Source organism: Rhynchophorus ferrugineus, unplaced genomic scaffold, assembly GCF_030347505.1.
Source record: "Rhynchophorus ferrugineus isolate W39M unplaced genomic scaffold, kcgeb_rfMv2 rfM11, whole genome shotgun sequence".
NCBI classification, from domain to species: domain Eukaryota; kingdom Metazoa; phylum Arthropoda; class Insecta; order Coleoptera; family Curculionidae; genus Rhynchophorus; species Rhynchophorus ferrugineus.
In genome coordinates this window covers 24,043,990-24,062,314 of record NW_027472590.1, presented here as the reverse complement: position 1 = coordinate 24,062,314, position 18,325 = coordinate 24,043,990, and the positions used below count along the sequence as shown (strand labels likewise).

Below are 18,325 nucleotides of genomic sequence, written 5' to 3'. Positions count from 1 at the left end.
ACTTATTATGCTTAAACACGTACAGTACAAACGGATAGGCGAGACTGAAATCTAGGCATTCTGCCTTTACATTTATAGTAAAATTATGCTGTGTTAGCTATTCTTAAGTCTAAAGGTTAGTAAGTTGTTTAGGTGGACATAAATGACCATATAACTGGTGGCATTCTCGAGTGGGTCTAGTTTTATGCTCATTTTTACATCGTCCTTTTTAATATATTTAAAGTACATATATATTCCTAAAGTTACAAATACAATACATATAATAATTATAGTTAAAATTGAAATTCCTTCTCCTACATTAAAAGAATGGAGAGGATGAATTGATAGGGAATCAACAGCTTTTATATCATTATGCAAAGTTTCTAAATTTATTGATTTTAATTTTACAGGTTTATTTTGTTGGAATAAACCAGTATTAATTTTTATGGATGGCAATTTAAGCCGTAGATTAATTACATTGATTTTTTGGGATTCGTAATGTTCATTTTTAACATTAACCTTACATGTTTTTGGGAAAATAATTGAAGGTTCTTTGACTATTTCAATAGAATTTTGTTTCGGACAAAATAGTGATATTCTTTCTTCAAGTGCTGGTATAATTATGATGGAGTTATCTTGCAGTTGTCTTACACTAGTTTGATTATATAATATGGGTATCATGGGACAATGATCGAATTCAGCATTAATAGTTTGGACTATACATTTTTCATCTTTATTCAAGTTAAATTTTGAGCATAATATTATTTCTTCGATTTTAATGCAATTTTCTGGGGTATTAAAATAATCATTCTTATTTAATAAAAGGAAAGGATTTTTAATAGATACAATATGATTTTGAATCGGTATAGCAAAAAGGTGGTATAATGTATATGGTATGTCCGAGATTAACGGGATCGCAACATGAAATATGATTAAACTATTTTTTATTAGAACGTCAGCGTGTGCTGTTTCATAGTATTTGATTATGTTATCGAATGGGATTCGCGCCTTGGGATTTATCTGTAAGATAATTTTATTTAGGTCTGTGATTTTTATTATGCTGTGATGTAGGGTACCGGTCTCAGCAAAGTTGATTGCGGTTTGTATATTGTTACATAAATATGATATGATACGCAAATTACTTTCTATATTGTCCATTGTTAGGATAAAGCGTGTAGTAAGCGTTGTCATTGACATCGTTACAGAAAGATTACCCATCATAGTTTATGAATTATTTTGATTTGTCTTAGGTTTCTATGTTGTATTGTTCATACATGTAAGTTATAAAGAAGAGGATTGTTTATAGGGATTTTATCTGGAAGTGATTGGTTAATTAACTCTTTTAACGTCTTTTGGATGTCGTTGATTAGTAAACTTAGTTTTGATAAATTTTGGATTGAGATTTTTCGTGGGTAGCCTATGGGGAGTTTGAATTAATTGTTCTGTGCCTTCTGGTATTTCGGGGTCGTTTTCTCGATTTTTATTTAATTTTGCTAAAGTGGTTGCTTTTCTTGCATTTAATTTAGAGTGTATATGTTCGTTTAGTTCTTTGAAAATATTTGATAGATCAAATATGTAATCTGTCTGCATTTGATTTAGACTTCTATTGAAATTTAATTGGTAATTCAAATTTCCTTTAATTATTTGAAACGGTGTGTAGTCATGCGATGAATGTATACTATTGTTATAGTTTAAGAGGGCAATGTCTACTAGTTCTTGGATTGTTTTAGAACGATGTTCGTCCTTTAATGCAACTAAGCTTTCTTTTAATGTGGAATGAAATCGTTCAATTGGTAAGTTTGAATTCGGATTATAGGGAGTAGTAAAGTGAAGTTCTATCTGGTAAAGTTTACATAATTCTTGTAGGAGGTTATTTTTGAAAGAAGTGCCATTGTCGGTGGTAATAATATTTGGAGTGCCATGTTGAGAAAAGAATTTGATTAGATTTTGACATATCTCTATCGAGTTATCGTTTAGAGGAAAAGCAGAGGCAAATTTGGAAAAGTTATCTATAATCGTTAGGAATTTTTGAGATGATATGGTATATATATCCATGTATATATGTTCAAAGGGTTTAGAACCGATAGGTGTAGGTTTGTAAATTACTTTGTACGGGTGTCTTTCATATTTACTCTTCTGGCATGTTTCACATGTTTTTATATAGTCTATTACATCTCGTTCTAAGCTTGGCCAATAATATGTTTGCTTTATATTTTTTATATTTTCTGTAATACCTCTGTGAGATGTCTTTGTCTTGTGGTATTTTTCGATAATTTCCTTCTGTTTATCAGGGTTGGTTACATCTTCTAATAGAGTGTTTGATATAGTTAATTTGTAAGCATTGTTTTTAAAAGTTTCTGCGAATACTCGAAGAATGAGTGGTTCCAATTCTTTAAATGGGAAGTGTAGACAATATGTATCTGGAGGTAGATAACTGATGATTAAATTTTGAATTTCTTCCGTAGTGGGATTTTCATTTACAAATATAAATGTTCTTTTCTTTTCGTTAAACAAGTTTTGTTTTACCACGTATGGTTTAATCTTATTTGTCCATTTAAAAACGATTTGATTTTTGAAAGTGTTGATGCTTTTATTCACATACGGAGCACCAAGTATAGGATTTTCCAAAGAGGTGTGTATCGTATCGGATTCTGAAATATTATCTTGAGCGTTTTCAGGGATATTTGATTCATTGGAGTTTTGCGATTTCTCTTGAATATTTGAATTACTGTAGGGTGGTCTAATTTGTATGTCTGAAATGATCTTGATCTTAGGCTTATCTTTTATCGATATCATTGGTTCTTCCAAATTACATACAAGTATGTCAATGCTTATATTTTTAAATATGTATTCTATCATAGATTTTACTTTTTTCCAATCTAGATGGTCAAGGCCACATCCTAATCTTGGGATGGCTATTTTTCGAATGTGATTTTCTTTTATATGTTCGCTCATAAGGACTAATGTTTTCCATAGAAGTTCGTACGTTGGTTTGTCTTCCGATTTTCGTTTTGTAATTAGATAATATATGTTACGGGATTCTTTTTGATCTGGCCATATAAGTATTTCTCCTTCTTTGGCCTTTTTCTCTAATAGTTCCTTCTGATTTTTATATTTGTGCTTAAATATGCACGCTATTCCTTTGTTCATTCGAAGGTCAGCTGCAACACAGTGCGCTAATGAGTAATCTGTTGATTGTTCGAAGAGATTTCCTTTAATTTCTCGAATTTTTCCCGAGTATTCTATATTCATCCAGTTTTTGTGCCAAATTTCATATTCACTATTATTATTGTTTATCTTTTTTGGTTTCTCAAAGACTGGTATTTGTTCTTGCGTTTCGAAAAAGTGTTTTACTCGATCAAGCCATAGGTATTGATCTTCAGTATTTACATCTGGTCTATCACTTATTTCTGAGATATGAGTTAAAGGAGGTTTGGGTATTTCTACGGGATGTATTTCAATTGAATGTTTAAGAGGAGGACGGGAAAGAGCGTCAGCGTTTAGATTTTGCTTTCCTTTTTTATAATGTATAGTAAAGTCGAATTCTTGGAGTTTCAATCTCCATCGTACTAATTTTGAGTTAGGTTCTTTAATAGAAAATAGCCATTGAAGAGGTTTGTGATCAGTTACTATTGAGAATTTTCTACCGAAAAGATAAGGGCGGAAGTATTTGGTTGCCCAAACTATGGCTAATAGTTCTTTCTCTATAGTGGAGTAATTGCATTCCGTTGTGCTTAAGGTTCGACTAGCGTATGCAATAGGTAAATCGTTTCCAATTGTGCCTTGAGATAATACAGCACCGATAGCAAAGTTCGAAGCATCTGTTGTTAAGATAAAGGGTTTTTGAAAATCTGGGTGTTGAAGAATAGGATCATTCATAAGGATATTCTTACATGTTTCGAATGCTTCTATAAAAGCTCTATCGTGATTAACTTTGGAGTTTTTCTTTAAACATTGTGTGAGAGGCTTTGTGATTTTTGCAAAGTTCTTAATAAATTTTCGATAGTATCCTATTAATCCGAGGAAAGATTTTATTTCTTTAGGAGTTTTCGGGATTTCAAAATTTTTTATTGCGGATACCTTTTTAGGATTTGGTTTAATTCCTTCAGGGGTGATTACATGTCCAAGAAATTCTACTGATTTCTTTAAAAATTCAGATTTGTCTAACTGTATTTTTAGATTATAGGAGGTTAAGCGATCGAAGACTTTTCTTAAAGATTCCAAATGTTCTTGTAGGGAAGTTGAGAAGATAATTATGTCGTCCATGTATACTAAACATATTTTTCCTTGTAGACCACGTAATACGTTATCCATTGTACGCTGGAAAGTAGCAGGTGCGTTTTTTAGACCAAATGGCATTCGTAAATATTCGTAATGACCATGTTCTACGTTAAAAGCAGTTTTTTGAATTGATTCTGGGTCCATTTCGATCTGGTGAAAACCGCTAGCAAGATCTAAAGTTGTAAAATATTGTGCTCGTCCTAACTTATCGAGAATGTCGGAAATGTTCGGGATGGGGTATCGATCGTCTATGGTCTTTTCGTTAAGTTTTCTATAATCAATTACCAAGCGCCATTTTCTTTGTCCTGATGCGTCTAGTTTTTTGGGCACTATCCATACGGGAGAACTCCAAGGTGAGCTTGATGGTTGTATAATTCTATTTTCAAGCATTTCTGCGATTTGTCTTTCTATTTCGTTCTTATGGACATAGGGATATCTATATGTCTTAGCATGCACTGGAATTTCGTCAGTGGTTTTGATCTTATGTTTTACTTCGTTCGTGAATGTCAGTTTATCTCCAGTTTTATGTAAAACGTGACGGTACTTTTGTAATAATTTGAATAGACTGTTTTGTTCTTCGTGGTTTAAATGAGAATGTCTAATTAGTTCCTTTAAATTTAATTTGTCGCTAATTTCGTTTGATTTATAATAATTATTATTAGTTCCAATATCAAAGTTATAAATGTCGAAGTTATCTTCGTTAAATGGACTCATTTGGGGATGTTCTGTTATCGAGTACCTAATTGTTTGATGTTTATTAGTTGGATTTTTAATATCCACGCAGAAAGAGTTATTTTTAATTGTTACGATAGTGGGTTGAATTGTTAGTTGGTCGGTTTTATATTCATGGATATACCAAGAAGATTCTTCAGGAAGATCGGTGAACAATCTTGTGTTTTTTATTGTATTGGGAGGAATTTCTACAATGAATGTACTGAAGTCTTCGCGAAAATAGAATGGTATTCTGAGATAGTCATTATATAATAGGTTTTCTTCTAGATTAATATTTAGGTTTAATCTTTTGAGGTCTTTGATTCCTAATATTCCATCAAAGTAATCATGGAAAGAATATAATACGAAATTTACTGATTGGGATATTCCTAAACTAAGAAATAGAGGAATTCTGGCTTTTGAAAATGCTTTTTGACTGCCTGTACAAGTGTGGAGTGTTGTTATATGAGGTTTGATTGTTTCTGGGAAATAATGTTCGGCTATAGAAGGTCTAAGCAGAGAGGCATGAGAACCTGTATCAATTAATAATTTTAAATCTAAATTTGGGATATAGATATAAGGAAGTTGGTTGACTTGAAAAGTATTTAATTGGAGACATGATTTTCCGAAGCTTGTGAACAAAAATTTTCGTTATCTACTAATTCGGGGGGAAAGTTTACGTAGTAATTTTGTTCTTCTTCATTTGGATATAAAAATTCTGGATTTTGGTCATCATAAGGGAAAGGATAATCATTAGGTGGATCATTCATTTCAGAGTCGTTTGATTCTGAGGATGACTCTGGTAAGTTTCTTTCGACGTGAGTTAATTCTTCTATCTTAAATCTTTGTTGACCTGGAGGGTATTGATTTTTGAAATGATTTTGATTTGTATTGAAATGTTGTGGTTTGTTTCGATATTGATGTTGAAAGTTTGATTGTTGGGGTTGTCGTGGAGTTATACTAACGCCTGACATGGGTTTTGGATATTGACTTTTAACGTGAGGAGTTTGAGTTTTTTGGAAGTTTTTGCCAAATGTTGCATAGGCTGGGGGAAAATATGTTTTAACCGGTTGTGGTCTAATGGGTATTGGTTGACTAGGGAATTGATTTTTTGGATATGTTGTCATATTTTGTTTAAGGAACAAGTTACGTTTTAAATTAATGTTTTGACTTTTTGACTCAAAATTCTGTGTAAAATTATTCTTAAATCTGTCTTGACTTGACAATATTTCGTAATTAGTAATAATATCAATCGCGGAATCTAAATTTTGCGGATTTTGTACGATCAATAAAGTTCTTAACTCGTTCGATATATTAGCAAGTAAATTTTGTGTAGCTGTTAATTCGTTTTGTTTGATTAAGATGTTTCGTGCTTCTAAGTTTTGTACTTCTGTACAAATCTTAGTATTAATTTGAGTATTAATGGATTTCAATCTTTGAATATAATCTAAGCATGGTTCGTTTTTGTTTCTCACCAAGAAGATGAGCTGTTGTTGTAAATTACATCTAGTGATTGGGTCACTGAATTTTTGTTGAAGAGCAATTTTAATTTGATCCCAAGAAATTAGATCGGGACGTGTAAGTATGAAATCTTCAGCTTCACCAATTATTTTTGATTTGATTGCTAACAGCACATATTCTTGTTGGGATTGATCATTCGTATAATATCGAGCATAAAATGTGTCTATTTGGTTAATAAAGCTATCTAATTTAGATGAAGTTCCGTCGAATGTTTTCAATAACTGAACAGTTGATCTTAATGATTCTGCCATATCGGTATCAAAAAAGTTAATTAGGTGTGAATAAATATTTTCTAAACTTTCGTCGGAGCTTTCTCTATTTCTGTTTCTAATAGTTGGGTATGTTATTCCCTCTAATTTTTTCGTAAATCTTTTCATACAACTAGTTTATAAAAATAATGAAATTACAATATACATATATGGAATGCACCAATAGGATATAACTTAGCTTGGTAAGTTATCCTTGGATTTCCTTTTACAATATTTGTTATATAAAAATAGTATATAAATATCAATGAAATTATATGGAATGCACCAATGGGATACAACTTTTATTGAATAAGTTGTCCTTGGATTTCCTTTTTTACAATAATTGTTATATAAATCGTATATAAATATCAATGAAATTATATGGAATGCACCAATGGGATACAACTTTTAATGAATAAGTTGTCCTTGGATTTCCTTTTTTACAATAATTGTTATATAAATATCAAGATTTTCAATTCAATAATTATTATTCTTCTTGTTTCTTAATTAATCAGGATTATACCAATAAGTGACTTACAGTAATGTATTCGTCTCTGGATTGCTCCTGATGTCGTAATAGTAGAAGCCGTCTGCGAGGAGAATTCACTTCTCGACTGGTCTGCTATACGCCTTGGACACTAGCTACGCCAAGTTGTCCTGGTTCCTTATGCTAACTGCTAATGGTTGGGATTCTTTGTCCAGTTCCAAAGCAGGAGTCCGCCTTCCAATTGAAGTAACAACGTTGAGTGGTGGTTCTTTCTTCTTAATTGTAGATACAAACGGTGATCACAATTCACAGCGAACTATATGATATTCCGGAAGTATCCTACCGACTGCGCCAATTAAGTTTGAAACTCAGAATGTCTTTAAAAAAAACAAACTTTATTTCAAAAATAATAATGAAGAGGTTTACAACAATTGTTACAATACAATACACTGATTAAGATTACAATAAGCGAGACTTATTATGCTTAAACACGTACAGTACAAACGGATAGGCGAGACTGAAATCTAGGCATTCTGCCTTTACATTTATAGTAAAATTATGCTGTGTTAGCTATTCTTAAGTCTAAAGGTTAGTAAGTTGTTTAGGTGGACATAAATGACCATATAACTGGTGGCATTCTCGAGTGGGTCTAGTTTTATGCTCATTTTTACATCGTCCTTTTTAATATATTTAAAGTACATATATATTCCTAAAGTTACAAATACAATACATATAATAATTATAGTTAAAATTGAAATTCCTTCTCCTACATAAAAAGAATGGAGAGGATGAATTGATAGGGAATCAACAGCTTTTATGTCATTATGCAAAGTTTCTAAATTTATTGATTTTAATTTCACAGGTTTATTTTGTTGGAATAAACCAGTATTAATTTTTATGGATGGCAATTTAAGCCGTAGATTAATTACATTGATTTTTTGGGATTCGTAATGTTCATTTTTAACATTAACCTTACATGTTTTTGGGAAAATAATTGAGGGTTCTTTGACTATTTCAATAGAATTTTGTTTTGGGCAAAATAATGATATTCTTTCTTCAAGTGCTGGTATAATTATGATGGAGTTATCTTGCAGTTGTCTTACGCTAGTTTGATTATATAATATGGGTATCATGGGACAATGATCGAATTCAGCATTAATAGTTTGGACTATACATTTTTCATCTTTATTCAAGTTAAATTTTGAGCATAATATTATTTCTTCGATTTTAATGCAATTTTCTCGGGTATTGAAATAATCATTCTTATTTAATAAAAGGAAAGGATTTTTAATAGACACAATATGATTTTGAATCGGTATAGCGAAAAGGTGGTATAATGTATATGGTATGTCCGAGATTAACGGGATCGCAACATGAAATATGATTAAACTATTTTTTATTAGAACGTCAGCGTGTGCTGTTTCATAATATTTGATTATGTTATCGAATGGGATTCGCGCCTTGGGATTTATCTGTAAGATAATTTTATTTAGGTCTGTGATTTTTATTATGCTGTGATGTAGGGTACCGGTCTCAGCAAAGTTGATTGCGGTTTGTATATTGTTGCATAAATCTGATATGATACGCAAATTACTTTCTATATTGTCCATTGTTAGGATAAAGTGTGTAGTAAGCGTTGTCATTGACATCGTTACAGAAAGATTACCCATCATAGTATATTATCTTGATTTGTCTTAGGTTTCTATGTTGTATTGTTCATACATGTAACTTATAAAGAAGAGGATTGTTTATAGGGATTTTATCTGGAAATGATTGGTTAATTAACTCTTTTAACGTCTTTTGGATGTCGTTGATTAGTAAACTTAGTTTTGATAAATTTTGGATTGAGATTTTTCGTGGGTAGCCTATGGGGAGTTTGAATTAATTGTTCTGTGCCTTCTGGTATTTCGGGGTCGTTTTCTCGATTTTTATTTAATTTTGCTAAAGTGGTTGCTTTTCTTGCATTTAATTTAGAGTGTATATGTTCGTTCAGTTCTTTGAAGATATTAGATAAATCAAATATATAATCTGTCTGCATTTGATTTAGACTTCTATTGAAATTTAATTGGTAATTCAAATTTCCTTTAATTATTTGAAACGGTGTGTAGTCATGCGATGAATGTATACTATTGTTATAGTTTAAGAGGGCAATGTCTACTAGTTCTTGGATTGTTTTAGAACGATGTTCGTCCTTTAATGCAACTAAGCTTTCTTTTAATGTGGAATGAAATCGTTCAATTGGTAAGTTTGAATTCGGATTATAGGGAGTAGTAAAGTGAAGTTCTATCTGGTAAAGTTTACATAATTCTTGTAGGAGGTTATTTTTGAAAGAAGTGCCATTGTCGGTGGTAATAATATTTGGAGTGCCATGTTGAGAAAAGAATTTGATTAGATTTTGACATATCTCTATTGAGTTGTCGTTTAGAGGAAAAGCAGAGGCAAATTTGGAAAAGTTATCTATAATCGTTAGGAATTTTTGAGATGATATGGTATATATATCCATGTATATATGTTCAAAGGGTTTAGAACCGATAGGTGTAGGTTTGTAAATTACTTTGTACGGATGTCTTTCATATTTACTCTTCTGGCATGTTTCACATGTTTTTATATAGTCTATTACATCTCGTTCTAAGCTTGGCCAATAATATGTTTGCTTTATATTTTTTATATTTTCTGTAATACCTCTGTGAGATGTCTTTGTCTTGTGGTATTTTTCGATAATTTCCTTCTGTTTATCAGGGTTGGTTACATCTTCTAATAGAGTGTTTGATATAGTTAATTTGTAAGCATTGTTTTTAAAAGTTTCTGCGAATACTCGAAGAATGAGTGGTTCCAATTCTTTAAATGGGAAGTGTAGACAATATGTATCTGGAGGTAGATAACTGATGATTAAATTTTGAATTTCTTCCGTAGTGGGATTTTCATTTACAAATATAAATGTTCTTTTCTTTTCGTTAAACAAGTTTTGTTTTACCACGTATGGTTTAATCTTATTTGTCCATTTAAAAATGATTTGATTTTTGAAAGTGTTGATGCTTTTATTCACATACGGAGCACCAAGTATAGGATTTTCCAAAGAGGTGTGTATCGTATCGGATTCTGAAATATTATCTTGAGCGTTTTCAGGGATATTTGATTCATTGGAGTTTTGCGATTTCTCTTGAATATTTGGATTACTGTAGGGTGGTCTAATTTGTATGTCTGAAATGATCTTGATCTTAGGCTTATCTTTTATCGATATCATTGGTTCTTCCAAATTACATACAAGTATGTCAATGCTTATATTTTTAAATATGTATTCTATCATGGATTTTACTTTTTTCCAATCTAGATGGTCAAGGCCACATCCTAATCTTGGGATGGCTAATTTTCGAATGTGATTTTCTTTTATATGTTCGCTCATAAGGACTAATGTTTTCCATAGAAGTTCGTACGTTGGTTTGTCTTCCGATTTTCGTTTTGTAATTAGATAATATATGTTACGGGATTCTTTTTGATCTGGCCATATAAGTATTTCTCCTTCTTTGGCCTTTTCCTCTAATAGTTTCTTCTGATTTTTATATTTGTGCTTAAATATGCACGCTATTCCTTTATTCATTCGAAGGTCAGCTGCAACACAGTGCGCTAATGAGTAATCTGTTGATTGTTCGAAGAGGTTTCCTTTAATTTCTCGAATTTTTTCTGAGTATTCTATATTCATCCAGTTTTTGTTCCAAATTTCATATTCACTATTATTATTGTTTATCTTTTTTGGTTTCTCAAAGACTGGTATGTGTTCTTGCGTTTCGAAAAAGTGTTTTACTCGATCAAGCCATAGGTATTGATCTTCAGTATTTACGTCTGGTCTATTACTTATTTCTGAGATATGAGTTAAAGGAGGTTTGGGTATTTCTACGGGATGTATTTCAATAGAATTTTTAAGAGGAGGACGGGAAAGAGCGTCAGCGTTTAGATTTTGCTTTCCTTTTTTATAATGTATGGTAAAGTCGAATTCTTGGAGTTTCAATCTCCATCGTACTAATTTTGAGTTAGGTTCTTTAATAGAAAATAGCCATTGAAGAGGTTTGTGATCAGTTACTATTGAGAATTTTCTACCGAAAAGATAAGGGCGGAAGTATTTGGTTGCCCAAACTATGGCTAATAGTTCTTTCTCTATAGTGGAGTAATTGCATTCCGTTGTGCTTAAGGTTCGACTAGCGTATGCAATAGGTAAATCGTTTCCAATTGTGCCTTGAGATAATACAGCACCGATAGCAAAGTTCGAAGCATCTGTTGTTAAGATAAAGGGTTTTTGAAAATCTGGGTGTTGAAGAATAGGATCATTCATAAGGATATTTTTACATGTTTCGAATGCTTCTATAAAAGCTCTATCGTGATTAACTTTGGAGTTTTTCTTTAAACATTGTGTGAGAGGTTTTGTGATTTTTGCAAAGTTCTTAATAAATTTTCGATAGTATCCTATTAATCCGAGGAAAGATTTTATTTCTTTAGGAGTTTTCGGGATTTCAAAATTTTTTATTGCGGATATCTTTTTAGGATTTGGTTTAATTCCTTCAGGAGTGATTACATGTCCAAGAAATTCTACTGATTTCTTTAAAAATTCAGATTTGTCTAACTGTATTTTTAGATTATAGGAGGTTAAGCGATCGAAGACTTTTCTTAAAGATTCCAAATGTTCTTGTAGGGAAGTTGAGAAGATAATTATGTCGTCCATGTATACTAAACATATTTTTCCTTGTAGACCACGTAATACGTTATCCATTGTACGCTGGAAAGTAGCAGGTGCGTTTTTTAGACCAAATGGCATTCGTAGATATTCGTAGTGACCATGTTCTACGTTAAAAGCAGTTTTTTGAATTGATTCTGGGTCCATTTCGATTTGGTGAAAACCGCTAGCAAGATCTAAAGTTGTAAAATATTGTGCTCGTCCTAACTTATCGAGAATGTCGGAAATGTTCGGGATGGGGTATCGATCGTCGATGGTCTTTTCGTTAAGTTTTCTATAATCAATTACCAAGCGCCATTTTCTTTGTCCTGATGCGTCTAGTTTTTTGGGCACTATCCATACGGGAGAACTCCAAGGTGAGCTCGATGGTTGTATAATTTTATTTTCAAGCATTTCTGCGATTTGTTTTTCTATTTCATTCTTATGGACATAGGGATATCTGTATGTTTTAGCATGCACTGGAATTTCGTCAGTGGTTTTGATCTTATGTTTTACTTCGTTCGTGAATGTCAGTTTATCTCCAGTTTTATGTAAAACGTGACGGTACTTTTGTAATAATTTGAATAGACTGTTTTGTTCTTCGTGGTTTAAATGAGAATGTCTAATTAGTTCCTTTAAATTTAATTTGTCGCCAATTACGTTTGGTTTATAATAATAATTATTAGTTCCAATATCAAAGTTATAAATTTCAAAGTTATTTTCGTTAAATGGACTCATTTGGGGATGTTCTGTTATCGAGTACCTAATTGATTGATGTTTATTAGTTGGATTTTTAATATCCACGCAGAAAGAGTTATTTTTAATTGTTACGATAGTGGGTTGAATTGTTAGTTGGTCGGTTTTATATTCATGGATATACCAAGAAGATTCTTCAGGAAGATTGGTGAACAATCTTGTGTTTTTTATTGTATTGGGAGGAATTTCTACAATGAATGTACTGAAGTCTTCGCGAAAATAGAATGGTATTCTGAGATAGTCATTATATAATAGGTTTTCTTCTAGATTAATATTTAGGTTTAATCTTTTGAGGTCTTTGATTCCTAATATTCCATCAAAGTAATCATGGAAAGAATATAATACGAAATTTACTGATTGGGATATTCCTAAACTAAGAAATAGAGGAATTCTGGCTTTTGAAAATGCTTTTTGACTGCCTGTACAAGTGTGGAGTGTTGTTATATGAGGTTTGATTGTTTCTGGGAAATAATGTTCGGCTATAGAAGGTCTAAGCAGAGAGGCATGAGAACCTGTATCAATTAATAATTTTAAATCTAAATTTGGGATATAGATATAAGGAAGTTGGTTGACTTGAAAAGTATTTAATTGGAGACATGATTTTCCGAAGCTTGTGAACAAAAATTTTCGTTATCTTCTAATTCGGGGGGAAAGTTTACGTAGTAATTTTGTTCTTCTTCGTTTGGATATAAAAATTCTGGATTTTGGTCATCATAAGGGAAAGGATAATCATTAGGTGGATCATTCATTTCAGAGTCGTTTGATTCTGAGGATGACTCTGGTAAGTTTCTTTCGACGTGAGTTAATTCTTCTATCTTAAATCTTTGTTGACCTGGAGGGTATTGATTTTTGAAATGATTTTGATTTGTATTGAAATGTTGTGGTTTGTTTCGATATTGATGTTGAACGTTTGATTGTTGTGGTTGTCGTGGAGTTATACTAACGCCTGACATGGGTTTTGGATATTGACTTTTAACGTGAGGAGTTTGAGTTTTTTGGAAGTTTTTGCCAAATGTTGCATAGGCTGGGGGAAAGTATGTTTTAACCGGTTGTGGTCTAATGGGTATTGGTTGACTAGGGAATTGATTTTTTGGATATGTTGTCATATTTTGTTTAAGGAACAAGTTACGTTTTAAATTAATGTTTTGACTTTTTGACTCAAAATTCTGTGTAAAATTATTCTTAAATCTGTCTTGACTTGACAATATTTCGTAATTAGTAATAATATCAATCGCGGAATCTAAATTTTGCGGATTTTGTACGATCAATAAAGTTCTTAACTCGTTCGATATATTAGCGAGTAAATTTTGTGTAGCTGTTAATTCGTTTTGTTTGATTAAGATGTTTCGTGCTTCTAAGTTTTGTACTTCTGTACAAATCTTAGTATTAATTTGGGTATTAATGGATTTCAATCTTTGAATATAATCTAAGCATGGTTCGTTTTTGTTTCTCACCAAGAAGATGAGCTGTTGTTGTAAATTACATCTAGTGATTGGGTCACTGAATTTTTGTTGAAGAGCTATTTTAATTTGATCCCAAGAAATTAGATCGGGACGTGTAAGTATGAAATCTTCAGCTTCACCAATTATTTTTGATTTGATTGCTAACAGCACATATTCTTGTTGGGATTGATCATTCGTATAATATCGAGCATAAAATGTGTCTATTTGGTTAATAAAGCTATCTAATTTAGATGAAGTTCCGTCGAATGTTTTCAATAACTGAACAGTTGATCTTAATGATTCTGCCATATCAGTATCAAAAAAGTTAATTAGGTGTGAATAAATATTTTCTAAACTTTCGTCGGAGCTTTCTCTGTTTCTGTTTCTAATAGTTGGGTATGTTATTCCCTCTAATTTTTTCGTAAATCTTTTCATACAACTAGTTTATAAAAATAATGAAATTACAATATACATATATGGAATATACCAATAGGATATGACTTAGCTTAATAAGTTATCCTTGGATTTCCTTTTACAATATTTGTTATATAAAAATAGTATATAAATATCAATGAAATTATATGGAATGCACCAATGGGATACAACTTTTATTGAATAAGTTGTCCTTGGATTTCCTTTTTTACAATAATTGTTATATAAATCGTATATAAATATCAATGAAATTATATGGAATGCACCAATGGGATACAACTTTTAATGAATAAGTTGTCCTTGGATTTCCTTTTTTATAATAATTGTTATATAAATATCAAGATTTTCAATTCAATAATTATTATTCTTCTTGTTTCTTAATTAATCAGGATTATACCAATAAGTGACTTACAGTAATGTATTCGTCTCTGGATTGCTCCTGATGTCGTAATAGTAGAAGCCGTCTGCGAGGAGAATTCACTTCTCGACTGGTCTGCTATACGCCTTGGACACTAGCTACGCCAAGTTGTCCTGGTTCCTTATGCTAACTGCTAATGGTTGGGATTCTTTGTCCAGTTCCAAAGCAGGAGTCCGCCTTCCAATTGAAGTAACAACGTTGAGTGGTGGTTCTTTCTTCTTAATTGTAGATACAAACGGTGATCACAATTCACAGCGAACTATATGATATTCCGGAAGTATCCTACCGACTGCGCCAATTAAGTTTGAAACTCAGAATGTCTTTAAAAAAAACAAACTTTATTTCAAAAATAATAATGAAGAGGTTTACAACAATTGTTACAATACAATACACTGATTAAGATTACAATAAGCGAGACTTATTATGCTTAAACACGTACAGTACAAACGGATAGGCGAGACTGAAATCTAGGCATTCTGCCTTTACATTTATAGTAAAATTATGCTGTGTTAGCTATTCTTAAGTCTAAAGGTTAGTAAGTTGTTTGGGTGGACATAAATGACCATATAACTAGCCATGCAAATTTTCTATTCTTGCCCTTTAAAATCGTATTTATTTTTTTCATTCTCCAGAGCAAGTAACACCTAATTATTATTTTTCTTATTACATTTTCTTTGATCAAAGAATAAATTTTTTGATGTAGCGCACAATCAACCACTTAAAAAAAAGATCGTCGTTTGTTGTTATGTACATTCTTTTGCATTTAATAACATAATATTTAATTTTGGAGGTTCTAATGTGTGCTGAACATCTGCTGATTCGAATTTTTAACTTGATAACTTTCCGACAGGTTAAGTGAAATTATCTATGAATGCACATATATTATGTATTTCATACAATTATCAATTATCTTAAAATTTTAATTAGGAACACGTCTCAAAAGTCTGAAAAGCAAAGAGGTTTCCTGAAGTTTATTAATATTTACTTTTAAAACCAGTTTCTACGCTACAGTATCATTGGAAGAATAATTGATATTTGAACATTCATATCCCGAAAAATAACAGACATATGATGATTAATTATTTGCATTTAAGTAAACAACAGTTAAATTGAAAAGTCCCCGGCCTACCATAGTAAAACATATTTTTTGCCAAAATGAGTTTTTTTTATTCAACAAAATTCGCTTCAAGGGTGATACATCGATTATAGCGACCCTCCAACTTTTCGATACCATTTTTGTAGTACGATTTGTCCTTTGCTTCAAAATAAGCCTCAGTTTCGGCGATCATCTCTTCATTCGATGACATTTCTTCCCAGCAAGCATTCTTTTGAGATCTGAGAACAGGAAATAGTCGCTGGGGGCCAGATCTGGAGAACAGGGTAGATGAGGAAGCAATTCGAAGCCTAACTCATGGATTTTTGCCATCGTTTTCACTGACTTGTGACACGGTGCATTGTCTTGGTGAAGCAGCACTTTCTTATTCTTCAAATGCGGCCGTTTTTCGGCGATTTCGTCCTTGAAACGGCCCAAAAAGGCTATATAATGGTCGCTGTTGATAGTCCCTACTTTTTCAATTTAGTCAATAAAAATTATTTCATGCTTATCCCAAAATACAGACGCCATAACCTTGCCATGCCTGACATTTATTCCTCGATTGTTGCGTTTCCCCACGCTTTGGAGCGGATTCATTGTGTGTCGGATGACTGCCGATTGGACTTCGGAGTGCAATGATGGAGCTATGATTCATCCATTTTCACATATCGACGCAAAACTCTGGTTTGTTACTCTTGATCATCTTCAAACACTGCTCCGAACCATCAACTCGTCGTTGTTTTTGGTCAAAAGTTCATACCTAAATGTTCAGTTGATATTATTAGAGTGTCTGCTATTTCATTCAATTTCAATTTACGGTTATTCAAAATCATTTTGTGGATTTTTTTCATGTTTTCGTCGGTAAAAGCATCTTTTGGGCGTCCAATCAGTTCATCGTCTTCGGTGCTCATTTCACCACGTCTAAACTTAGCACACCAATCCTGGAACAGTGCCCGGAAAGTCGCCATCAAGCTAAATTTTTGCTTCAACTGTATTTTTCCGTTCAAAAATCAATATTTTATCAACACGCGAAATTCCTTTTTATAAATTTTTTTTACAATAACAAAAGTTGCTTCACTCAATACTATAATTCACCAACTAATGATCCGACAGCTGTCAAGTTTATACATGCATCTTTTGATGATTATGGCTAACTAAAAAACATATGGATATAATTCAAGTAGCACCATTTATTGTCAGGCCGGGGACTTTTCAATAGACTTGTTAATATTTACATTGTATGCTACAAAACTAAATTCATGACAACAAATTTAATTACAATTATATACAAAAATTAAAGAATAAAAAGCATAACCTGTTACAAAGATGAAGACAAGAAAAAGAAATCTGAGATCTTTTTACCTCTGGCTGTCCAGTGATTCAGACGTGCTAAAGATCGGGTGTGCCCATTTAAGTTCCCATTTTATACTTCTATGTTTTGCGGTTCATACTTCGAGGAAATGGCATGAATAACAAGTGAAGCCTCTCAGTGAGGCTTCAACATTAAGTCGGTTCCAAATTAGTTAAGGCCATCTGTTGTAAATCTTTTAAAATTAATTTTAAGACAAATTTGTTTATGGTATAAAAAATATTATAATTTGTTAAAAAGAACAATTTGAAAAATACTGTCACTTTAAGATAGAGACAAGTTTTACTCTACTATACTAACTGTTTAAGCTTATTTTGATTAAAAATTAATATAAAAATTTTATAAAGAAAGCCTAATTAATCTGAACGCATAATGGTAGATGTTCAACCATAGGGCGATCACAGTTTATCTTTAATACGATTATATATTATATTATCTGATTTTAACCTATATCTCCCATTGTTTCAGATATATCGCCGTAACGCAACCAATCAAATATGCAAAGCATAAGAACAATAGAAGAATTTGGCTGACAATAGCGCTGGTGTGGGTGATATCGGCGGCGATAGGATCACCGATCGTCCTAGGCCTGAACAACACTCCAGACAGGATACCCGATGCCTGTCTCTTTTTTAACAGTGACTTTATTATATTTTCAAGTCTTTCGTCGTTTTACATCCCCTGTATTATAATGGTCTTTCTCTATTATAATATATTTAGGGTAAGTACTTGTTTTTTTAAATAATTCATCAAATATATTAATCTAATAAACTTGCCACATACGCGGGCACTTTGATAAACCAGGGAGCTTTTGAATTTCCACCTATGCGGGCTACAGTGAGTAACAGAAACAACTAAAGTATACAGAACACTGGTTTTTAGT

General features: G+C 32.0%; 1 protein-coding gene across 1 annotated transcript in view; it reads left to right on the top strand.

The window, feature by feature from the left end:
• The window catches only part of Dop2R (dopamine D2-like receptor), a 116,733-nt gene that overhangs the window by 30,612 nt on the left and 67,796 nt on the right, over nt 1-18,325 (top strand). Inside the window, exon 4 of the mRNA XM_076417036.1 lies at nt 17,911-18,163. Within this exon, the coding sequence (XP_076273151.1) occupies nt 17,911-18,163 (253 nt within the window). The remainder of the gene's footprint in view (nt 1-17,910; nt 18,164-18,325) is intronic.